The 12,434-nt window shown below is 33.2% G+C and overlaps 1 protein-coding gene across 1 annotated transcript in view; it reads right to left on the bottom strand.

Moving 5' to 3' along the window:
• LOC114325220 (midasin) overlaps positions 1-12,434 on the bottom strand; it is a 700,017-nt gene that overhangs the window by 21,781 nt on the left and 665,802 nt on the right. The window contains exons 26-32 of the mRNA XM_050656603.1: positions 10,437-10,625; positions 8,725-9,137; positions 5,415-5,575; positions 4,055-4,281; positions 3,052-3,345; positions 2,702-2,993; positions 1,317-1,499 (exon numbers count right to left, since the gene is read on the bottom strand). Of these exons, the coding sequence (XP_050512560.1) occupies positions 1,317-1,499; positions 2,702-2,993; positions 3,052-3,345; positions 4,055-4,281; positions 5,415-5,575; positions 8,725-9,137; positions 10,437-10,625 (1,759 nt within the window). The remainder of the gene's footprint in view (positions 1-1,316; positions 1,500-2,701; positions 2,994-3,051; positions 3,346-4,054; positions 4,282-5,414; positions 5,576-8,724; positions 9,138-10,436; positions 10,626-12,434) is intronic.

Raw genomic sequence — 12,434 nt, 5'->3', positions numbered from 1 at the left:
AACACCAAACACTACAATCAAGTTCTGTATACCGACGCCTCAAAAGACGACAAGAATACTGGCTGTGCTGTATGTACCGAAAACACAACCTTAGCCCTATACAGGTTACCGACCACTTGTAGTATCCACACTGCAGAATTATACGGAATCCTAAAAGCTATTGAAAGGATTTCTCCTGTTACGAAATCTCTAGCAATATGCACTGATTCTCTTTCTTCAATTCAGTCCATTGCCAATATATACTCATTAAATCCGATAGTTCAAAAAATTCAACATATCTGTCACCAACACCATAGCAGAGGAACATCAATAACCATTCTTTGGACCCCCTCACATGTGGAGATCAGTGGAAATGAGTCGGCAGATATCGCAGCAAGAAAAGCATGTAGTACTGACTTATGCCTGGAAAAAATTCAACTTCATCAAGATATAGCAGCAACCATAAAACAAAACACTACTAAATCTTGGCAAACTCATTGGAATGGCCAAAACACAAAACTTCATATAATCCAACCCACTGTCCACTCGTTTAAGATACCTACAATGACCAGGAGGGACAAACTCATCATTCGAAGACTCCGAATAGGACACACCCGCCTCACTCATGGATACTTGATGACTTCCGAAAATCCACCTGTTTGTGAACATTGTAACTCTCACCGGCTTACAGTGGAACACTTAATTGTTGAGTGTAGTTATTACAGCTCGTATAGACTAGCGCATAATATAAACGGTAACCTCAAGCAAATACTTAGTTCGCCAAATGTGTACAGTGCCCTAATAGACTTTTTAAAAGATTGCAAAATATATCATCGTATATAAAAAACATATTGTAACATTGTTCGTTAAAAAAAAAATAATATTGTAACAACTGTATCTTTACGAAATAACTGTATTTATCTTATGTAAGTTACTGTATTTATATCAACACTGTAATACTCAAAACGCTTTTGTACCTGTGTCAATGGCCATAGCTGTCGAGACACGTTAATTTCAATAAAAAAAAAAATCAATTATGTTTACTGCATTTATAAAATGGTATTTTCTTTGATTTATATAGTCTATAAATTGTACAGCTTATAGTCGTATATATAATTTCTAAATCATTTTTTGTTCGATTATAGCGCCACCTATCAACAGCTAGAATAAATGTTAGAAATGACTGTAATCACGGAAGTATATTTTTTCTGTCACTTCCAACTGAATGCGTTAGAAAGAAATCGAAAAACTGTGATGCACTGAAAAGTGCATATGAGAAAGAGATTATTTGAACTATGTACAATATCCTATTAAAAATATAATAAATGTTTAGGTACCTCTAATTTCTGAAGGTGGCTGCTAGTTTCTATAACTTCCGTTACAAACACATCTAAGTCTTGTATTAATGCAGGATACGTTGTAGCTAAAATTATTTGCCTAGATAACTCACGAACTTTTGTTGCCTTATCAAGCAACCTCTTTGCTGAGCCGGAAGCAGATTCAATAGAATGTTGAATTTCCTAAAAGAATATGTTATTACTTATATCATACTTAATAGTTTACTCGTTAAAAAACACAAACAACGAGAATATACAGGTTTTCCAAAATGTACACAATATTTGAATTCAACAGAAAAATTGACAAATTCAATAGACAAATTGCTGAGAAAGCACTGAAATATAATAAACCTCCATTTATGTGCTTTATAGATTTGACTAAAGCCTTCGATTGTGTAAGATTAGAAGATGCGCTAAGATTGCCACAGGAGAAAAATCAGTCCACGAAGATGATAAGGATAATTAAAGACATAAATACGAAGAACAAAACCAGAATAAAAGTCGAGAATGAACTAACATCGGAAGTAGAAATCAACTCGAGAATCAGACAAGGGGATAGCTTGAGTCCATTGCTTTTTAATTTAGTAATGGACAAAATCATAGAAAACATTAAAAGTACATGAAAAGAATATAAGATGACAGAAAAACAAATAAAAATTCTCTGTTATGCTGACGACGCAATCTAAATCTTCGATAATGAGGATAACCTTTCTGCCTTCGAATGGCACAAACTTCCAATACAGTGGCAACGAACTACAGCATGAAAATATCAACAGCTAAGACCAAATCCCTGGCAGTGTCAAGGGAACCCATAAGATGCAAAGTAGTAATTAACAACGAACTAATTGAACAAGTCTCGAGATTCAAATAACTGGGCGTCGAAATACGTAGTTATGGATATGTTAAAGGGAGAAAAGTTAAAATCTGGAGAAATAAAGATGCGAGGCTGGAAGGGAAAGTACGCGTATATACAAAATCATGTGTAAGACCGATCATGACGTATGCGATAAAAACAAGATGTGACACAGCAGAAAGCAAGAGGACACTGATAACATCAGAAATGAGAAAGTTGAGGTCAATAACTGGGAAAACACTGAGAGACAGAATAAGAGATCTCTGTCATATACAAAACATAGTACGGTGGGGAAGACAGAGAAGACGAGAGTGGAATCAGCATTAACGAGAATGGACAGCGAGAGAATAGCCGTATAACCAGAGATTCAAAGCCAACTGGCAAAGGACCAATAGGAAGGCCCTTTAAAAGGTGGTGAGATAACTGACAGTCAGCATCACAGCTACGAATAGAAGCTCAAAATCGGAAAAGAAGAGGTCAAGAGGCCTAATATAAGAAGAAGAATAGAAAAATTACTAATTCAGCTACTTACCTGTTGATCGCTTAAATAGTTGTCAATTTCGCTAGTTAAATAATGACTGTAGAAATCGGGCGATTTTCCGTTTTTCGGCTTATCCCAAATACCAACACTTTGAGAACTGCTTTCAGGATCGATATTATGAATGCAAGGTGACACTGGTTGTTCCAAAGCTGCTTGGTACTCTCTCATAAACTTGTGTATGTTTTTATGGGATTTTTCGACCGTGTCCTTTATGGCCCAGTAGTTGATGTCTTTCCATCTGACTATTTTGACGTAGTCCTTTAATTTCTTTTCTATTGGAGATCTAAACAAAACAAATAATATATATTGTATAAGGAGTTTGCTGAAATATCAAATCTTACTTTAAATCCTTAATTTTTTTGGCAACCACGTCAACGAATTGCCTAAAGTAGCTGTATACGTTCCATAATATATTGATGAAGGACTCGGTTTCTTCGGTGTGTTCCAAATAGGTAGCATGACAATGGAACGCGTATAAAAGATTCAGTCTACCTTGGAATTCGGCCATATTTGATTTGGTTATAAACGTTTGTAATGTTTCTACCAATTCTTTTTCTCCAAATTTCCTTTCTTGGATAAATTGATGCATTACGTTGTACAGATGTAGCCACCATTTGGGTAAAGGTTCGTTCAATCTACAAAAAAAGACAATCTGTATATTAATATAAGTTTTTTATTCGATATCAGTCAAAGTTAAAACCATTCTACAGAAATCATCTTACAGTTCGTTCAAACAGAACTTTCACTTCAAAATTCCTTAATCAGTTTTGATAATGTATGTTCAAACTATTAAACATATTTTTCAGTACACACACTTGCTAATATGGTTCATTCCACGAATATCCGACTGTTTTGGATTATCGCGACAACGAATATTTTAGTGGGCAACATAAGAAGTACGAAAGTAAATGGCTCCAATGACTATTCCAATAAACAACAATGTAATTTGCAATTTACTTTCGTTCTTCATATTTTGCACAATAAAATATTCGTTGTCGAGATAATTCAACACGGTCGTATGTTCGTGGAATAGGGTATACTAAAAGTTGTGTATAACCAATAACACTAATGAAAAGATGGAATTATAGTACCTCTAGTACATTATATTTCCTCTCTCATCTAACATAGCCCGACTAGCTCAGTTGTCAGCACGTTGGGCGCCAATTTGTAACGAGTAAATTTGAAGTCAGTTCAAATCGAAAGGGAGGGAAAAGGAAGCGGAAAAAATAGAGGGAAATAATCAAAATTTTAGAAGCTAGGGGCCAAAACGGCCTGTAACTCCGTTGTATACATAAATATCTTCTTTTTAAAATTCAAAATAAATATGTACTATCAAACACTTACCTATCGTGTACTTTACTCAGAAGATCTTTCCATACTGCAAGTTCCAATTTCCTCCAAGTTACGATTTGATTCGTCAAATTTTGAGTATGTTGACTTATACTAACACCAGAATGGGCAACTTCCTCCCATTCGTGACACTTGGTTAGCAATATTTCAAAACCGGTGAGATATCTTGATATGGGACTTGTTATTTCGAACTTATAGATCCTGTCAATTACTGTAAGGATCTAAAAAATAAGATAATTGTTACAACAGTGCATTAATTCTATATCTATGTAACAAATTATACACAAAAATCAAGAAATGTCTTTCCATTTCGTAATTTCTGTATCTAGTCATTGCTATCTCTCATTTTTCTCTCCTCTAACAATATATCTTTCTCCGTATTCGCATATATGTTTCTCTGACAGTATTTCTCTCTTTTTGTTCATAAGTTCTCTCTTTTTCTTTCCCTTATCTATTCGTTTATATTTCTTTGTATATATACCTATTGCATTCTGTCTCTCAGTTGCTACAGCTTTTAACTACCTAGACATTTCGTCACGTAGGTTGTAACAGCTGCAATTTTTGGTACATTCGTTAAGTAAATAATTGTGGTACTGAAACATAAGTAGGCATCATCATCATCACTAATCAGCCTTGATTTGTCCATTGTTAAACATAGGCCTCCTCCTGATACTTTCATCTTCTTCTGATCTGCGCCTTTTCTATCCAATTGATCACAATTATTCGGTCTCGGGGCCGAATAATTATGCCGAATATTCGGTTTTGGAACCCGAGGTCGTCGGTTCATTGCGTTGAGAATCTTCCCCGGCTTCGCTTGCCTGCCCGTGGTCACCATTCATGCAACTTTTTTTGTACACTTGACACCTTTTGCCACTCATCGCTTGTTGGCGATTTCTAGATTTCTATTAGCTCATTGGAGACGACATTCTTAATAATTTTTGTTTTTCCATATTTGATCTTGGAACCTACTCTCTGTGTTACTTGCTGTAGTTGTTGTAGCATAACTCTGGCTTCTCCTAAGTCGCCCGTCATAAGAACAATGTCATCGGCATATCGGAGATAATTCAGTTTCTTTTCATCGATGTTAATATCCTTTGAGTCCCATTCTATTCGTTTAAATGTGTACTCCATGGTCGATATAACTAGTTTTGGTGACAAAGTATCTCCCTGTCGCACTCATTTGACAAAGATTCCAATCGTTTTGGAGAAAAGTCCGATAATTCAAGACGAAAACATGTCATTCTCACAATTAGCCGCAACCTTATCGTAAGAGACGTTTACTGGTTTACTGTACTTCAGATTTGTTCTTTTCAAATACATACATACATAATTGAACAAATAAAATTATTCCTACCGTATTTAAGGTTGGCTGGTCTGGCCACTCTTCTAGTAGTTGATTGATTTTGATTTTAAGATCTTCCAAAACGTGATAACAGGATTTGACCTCTTCGACGTTAGAATCCTTGTAGAAGTCATTTCTTTTTTGAGATGAGGTTTTTTGGAATATATCATCAGCTAAAACGGAAAAAAACATATTATTCAGTACAACTTAAAATTGAAAGAAAAACTAAACACTAAAGTGTAGACTTTGACTTTTTCCGTGTCAGTTTTTGTTTGAATTTCATAATAGGGAACTTGCATAACATTTTAAATTCGAAAAAATTGCTATAAACCACAACAGAACATAATTTAAAACATATAACAAACAAAAAAAGTTGTTTTGTCTTTCATTTGGCCCCTAAAGACGATTAAAATCGAGAGAAAATTCAAATTATAGCAGGCAGCCCAAAACGCGCCCTCATTGGTCGTGACGTCATATCATTATAGTATTTGATGTCCTCGCCATTAATTCATTAGGTTTGGCATTCGTTATGACACTCAGTTTTATAAATATTTTGATAGTTGCCATTTCTGACTAATATTTGAGTGTTTTTGTAAAGACATATACAGTGGAACCTCGATAAGTCGGCCCCCGATAACCCTGAAGTCCGGCTAACCCGGACCGATTTTCATCAGACAAACATTTCAACAATAAAAATGTATGTATTATGTTAAAACATTTTATCTGTAGCCTCTTCTGGAATGTCTTAAAAATATCGAGTTTCATTGATAAAACTTCGCTTCGACCATAATATAATATTTGCGAGATAATGGGTATTTGTTTAATTTGAACTATACGATAGTAAAGATGACTCATGGCGCACGGCGGCGGCGGCAGAGCGATGTTAATTATCTGGGGCTATCGCAAGCAACAGGCACCTGTTATTCTTTATTTATTTCCAACTGTCTTTAAAAAAATTATTTTTTAAATAATGGTCTTTTAAACAATGAAAGAGCCACTGTTCTTAAATAACATAACATTGTTCAGATGGCAGACGAAATTGACACAACCGAAACTGACCGAGTTTTTTTACCTAGAAATGAACAATACTCTATACTGTCTATACTATACTTTATACAACTATAGGTAAGTTAGATGTGTACTGTGCATATATATTTCATGTTATTTTAATTATAACAAACTTTATCTATAAGTATACCGTATTTTATTAATTTTTACCATGCTCTCCCGGATTTTCGATGACCCGGATCGGCCGCGGTCCCGATTAATCCGAGTTATCGAGGTTCCACTGTATGTATTGTTGTGATCTTACTTTTGAAATCTAATGATGTTCTCAGTATGTGTTATTTAATACACAAACCATACATTCATGTCATAACAAAATAGACTGACCTTTACTGATGATTTTACAATATCTTCACACAAAACACGTTTCCTATTGGCTTGGGTTGCGATCCAAAGACTCGTCCAAGTCTTCCAGTAATGCCTCTGGTCCTTGGAAAACTAAGCCTCGTACAGCCCTTGTTACTGCCTTCTCCTGATGCCGTGTTCTACCTTTTTCAAACACTTCAACAAAACCGGGATACTCTAGACTCAAGGAGTTATATACTATCTCGACTCGGTCTATCACTCGTTCCACGATATCTTACTTTTTATTTTTTTAAAGACAAAACTAACCAACCCGGCGTTTCACTGTTTTGTACACTCATCTCGAAAACTGGACTTCGCCTCTCCATCGCTCAAAACACTCTGACTCTCATTGCTCATTCATTCTCCTCCTTCCAAATACCCCTTCCAGCATTCAAAAATCAACCAATCCAAAGCAACTTTCAATTATCCGTATTTACCAACACAAACTTTCCTTTTTCTAAATATCTTAATGGATTTCAAGAAAAATAATATTCCCCATTTCAATTTTACTTTCCACATTAATCCTCTTTACAAATTTAATAACCTATTATCTTATTTACTAGAATATGAGTTATCGGTGATTATTAACACCTTTCCACGAACACTTTCTTTTAAACATCACTCTAATTGTTTACTTGAGTCGTATTGTTCCTGGCGTTCGTAAACACTTCTCCGAAACACTTTCTTAAAAACTACCTATACAAAATTTGTTTTATACAGGGTGTTCCAAATTTACATGCCCACGGTCGAGAAAAACGAAAACCTTTATTTTTATTTGAATTTTAAATATAACTATAGACTTTTATTTCTTATGTCAAATAGGAATATAACAGTATATTATTACAATGACATACGATAAATGTCATTATAAAATATAATGATGTACGTCACAAGTGTTCGCGCGCCTTTTGGGTCGTTTGAAATGGTTTAAATACACAGAAGATTTTTAAAGTTGTACTTCTAAGTTGTAATAAGTTTTTGAGGTGTGAAATTTTGGAAATCTCAATATTAAACAAAACTGAACATTATTATGTAATAAACAAATGTGCAAGTTCCCTATTGTAATAAACCCATAACAAACTGATTGGCTAATAAATAAAGAGCGGAATATATTTATGCAAATACATTTTTTGCATATCTGGTATATTATGTTGTATAAATATCATATTTTTACAAGAAATTCCATATATCTGCATATTTTTGTATAAAAAAATGAATAACGCCAATATTTTCTGAACGTGTCGACCTTTTCTCGAAATTGTTCATTCAAATTCCCCGACTTCTTTGAATCATTTTCTTCGAGTTATGGGTCTACAGAAGGATATTAAGAATAAGTTAGATAGATAGAATCACGGATGTCGAGGTGTTGAGAAGAATGGGAAAAGATAAAGAGGCTTTAAATATAATTTAAATTAGAAGACTGCAATATCTGGGAAATGTCATGAGGGTCAAGCGTTATAACTTGTTACAATTAATAATACAAGGAAGAATACAGGGTAGAAGGAGTCGTGGAAGATGACGCATCTAGGTACTGGTTAAACTATTTGAGAGCTTGGTTTAACTGCGGCATCGAAAGTGCGAATTGCCATGATGGTTGCCAACCTTCTTAGAGGAGATGGCACATAAAGAAGAAAGAAGCAGGAAAAGTATTTTATCGAGCTTGCTATAAAATTGTAACTATTTTCATTTTAAGACCAGTCAAGCCATTGTCAACGCATGTTTCGGCAAAAAATAATCGTGTGAATACACCTGCACAGTATACAAAGACACCTTATCACCTTCAAATGTTTGAAAAAACTCTTAGAGAGCCCAATACATTGGGCAATTGAAAATAAGGTATAAAATAAGGTGAAAAAAAGTATAAGCTAATAAAATTTTTAAATATTTGGATGTATCTTATTTATGTACTTACTGTTGCCATATCTTTTCTTCACCGCCAATAAAACATTCAAACTAGCAATCAGATCTTCGTCCATTCGATAGTCCACACTATCCATAACCTTCTCCAATATTTTAGAAAACGTCTTGAATTTTTCTAGCAACGGCAAAATATAATCAGGAACTAATTTTTTGGTCTTCGTTGGATTCAGCCACTCATTTTTAGTCATGCAAGTGAGTAAATCAACGTGGAGTTGGGTGATGTCCTTTAAATCGTTATACGAAATGACTTCTTCGTATTTTGCTTCTACTTTATTTTCTAGAGTTGTGTCGTCGATGCTGGCGTCTTTTTGAAAGTCTGCGAAGTCGATGGTGTGATAATTGGGGAATAGAGTGTTGAGGTCTTCTTGGATCTGCTCCTCTTCGGATTTATCATTCTGATTTGTTCTAAAAGAACAGTAAATGCAATAAGATGGTTATAATAAAATGGTTATTCGCGGTGTGCAAGTACTTGGAGGGGATAAGAGAAACAATCGTGCGTGAATAGCGGAGAAATCTTGCAACTTTCTCAAATAATTCATATTGTCAATTGAAATTATCAAATTGACGTATATTTCATACCTACTGTCATTGAAGAAGAAAAATTATATGTTGCTCACAATATTGCTATGATATGCAATTATTATATAAAAGTACATTTAATTGTATTTTGCTTGCAGTTTAATAGTTAATTTTATTTACTACATAGAATTGTTTACCTTTTAATAACATAACCTAAATCTTACTTTTTCTTCTTATAGTTTTTTTTGGACTATGGCCTTGACGATTATCCAGCAACCAGGACTAATATAATTGGCCAATATAATTAAAAGTGCGAAAAATGTTGCCGAGCTATGAAACCAGGTGTCGCTTTTCCGAACTTGCATGGTCGCAATAGTAAATTTAATAAGATGGTTATAATATACAGATGAAATAAAGAAGCAAATAGGTAAAAAACTTATATTTGTATTTCTTTTTTCGGTCGTCATCTATAAACTATAACTATACAGGGTGTCCAAAAACTCTCCTGGCAAACGAAGACTGGAGATTCCTCAGATAATTTTAAGATAATTTAATCCAATTCACCTAGTCCAAAAATACTTTCTAAGGGAGCTAGAGCTCTTTGAAGATGGAGCCTTGTAATTAGTTTTTTTAAATACCTCCAGAACGTTTCTATTTAGGAAAATAAAAACTGGTAAGCCTATTTATCTGCCAGAGATAAATCGATTCCATCAATTGCGAATTCTAATACCGCTCATAGGCGTTCGTTTTGGGTAGGCAAAGGTTACTTTATCGCTTTATAAGAAAAATTTTCTTTTCAGAAAATCGTTTTTTAACGATTTGAAAAACATTTAAAAAACGGTGTAATTTACCGACTTAAAAAGCAAGAGCATCTTACAGTACTAGAATACCTCATTATTTAATAATTTAGTGTCAAAAATGCTTCAAAATTAAAGACAAAAAAGTTATGCTATAAAAACCGTTGACCTACCCAAAACGGACGCATATGACCGGTACTAGAAATTCACAATTGACGAAATCGATTCAGATCTGGAAGATAAATAATCATACCAGTTTTCTTTTTTCTAAAGAGTTTTTTTTAACATTTTTTTAATTCAAGAAACGAAAAATATTTTTAATTACATTTTTTAAGTAAATAATATTTAACAAGAGAATCAACAAACTGATATTATGGCATATACTTACTTAATCTTATATAAACTTTCTTCTTCTTGCTTCTTAATCTCCATTTGCTCCTGTTGTTTATTGTAAGCACCAATAAACGTATCTAATAGTTTGCTGAATTGGAAAAAGTCGTGTTTTCTTAAAATTTCGCATGGCAGCGAATTGGATATAGATGTGTTGACACTTTCTACTATAGAACATTTAAGTAATCTGAAAAAGTAATGCATTATTTAATGTAAAAGTACCAACAATAGTACATTCTTTAACGGTAAAATATTGCAAAATCTCTAAATTTTAAAGAACCGCTTAGGTTGACATAGGTTGAAATTTGGCATACACATAGCTAATAAGTCAAAGAAAAAAGTGATATTGTGCCGATATGTGCTTTTGCCCTGGGGGTGAGTTTCACGCCATCTCGTGGGTTAAAAAATATATGTCCAAAATAAGTTCGGAATTCGATAAACTGACTAATTCTAAGCAACTTTTGTTCTATAGAGTTTCTTCACCAAGTCAATACTTTTCGAGTTATTTGCGAGTGAATATGTTAATTTTTCAACAAAATAACCACGTTTTTAGACGGTTTTTCGCAAATAACTCAAAAAGTAAGTATTTTGTCGAAAAAAATTCTTAATAAAAATATAACTTATAAAAAAGTCAAAAAAATGGTGCATATATAAAGTCTGTCGACCCAGTAGAAGCAAAGTTGTAGCTAATGAAAAGTAGGTTCTTATTCGTCAAATTCCAAATCGAATATTTCATCGAGAAATATAAAAAAAACGGAACATTTTTTGGGGAACATTTATTACAACTTTTATTACAAAAAAGGTTTATTTTTGTTTTTTAAAAAAACTTCCAACATTAAAAGTAAGTGAGTTACTCTCAAAATATTGTTGGTCCCTTTATACGATCTGTAAGTTTCATTGGTTCAAAGTGCTTATTTTTGAAAAGGCTGTAGTTAAAATGGCTTGAACTAGTCACTATTCCCGAGTGTATGCAAACTTTGAACAGCCATAGCATAACCAATTTTTGTTTAAAAGGAAAACAAAAAATCTAAAATATCCAGAAAAGCAAAACGTACATTCCATTACTCTTTGAGATTTTTGGTATTACTAATAATTTTTAAGTTATTTTGAAAAAAGCATTTTTTTTTCAAAATTAAAAATTTTACTTTAAAACCAATTTTTTTCAAAAATAAGCACATTGAATCAATGAAACTTAGAGATCATATAAACGCAATATAAATAAAGCAACTGGTGAAGCGGTAACGATTAATTTTATTTAAGTTGTTAATTAGGGGGTAATTTCCCCATTTTTTTTGCCAAATCAAAAGGGACCAGCTGTATTTTGAGCGTAACTTACGTTTGATGCTAGAATCTTTTTTTATAAAAATAAAAATAAACCCTTTTAAACTCTTTAAAAAAGTTGTAATGAGTTTTTTCCAAAAAGTGCTTCATTTTTTGGTTATTTCACGTTGAAATATATTTATTTGAAATTTGGCGAATATGAACCCATTTTTCTTTAGCTATAACTCTGCTTCTACTAGGTGTAGAAACTTGTATATACCATTTTTTTTTCACTTTTTTACAAGCTATATTTTTGCTAAGAATAGTTTTTTCGATAAAATACTTACTTTTTGAATTATTTGGGAAAAATTGTCTAAAACCGTGTTTGTTTTGTTAAAAAATGAACATATTCACTTGCAAATAACTCGAGAAATATTGACTTAGTGAAAAAGCTGTATAGAATAAAAGTTACTTAGAATTAGTCAGTTTATCGAATTCCGAACATATTTTGGACATATATTTTTTTACCCCCGAGAAGGGGTGAAACTCACTCCCAGTTCAAAAGCACTCATCGGCACAATATCACTTTTTTCTTTGACATGTTGGCTATGCGTATGCCAAATTTCATGTCAATCCAAAAGGTTTTTTAAAATTTACAGCAAAAACCGTCAAATAATGTACTACAGGTGTACAATCGGTTCCAAAATCGATGAAGGTAGGTACTGTAGCTGATATA

The sequence above is a fragment of the Diabrotica virgifera genome, chromosome 7 (genome assembly GCF_917563875.1).
Source record: "Diabrotica virgifera virgifera chromosome 7, PGI_DIABVI_V3a".
Classification (NCBI taxonomy): domain Eukaryota; kingdom Metazoa; phylum Arthropoda; class Insecta; order Coleoptera; family Chrysomelidae; genus Diabrotica; species Diabrotica virgifera.
Note: the sequence above shows the minus strand (reverse complement) of the source record. Positions and strands in the feature narration are given on the sequence as shown.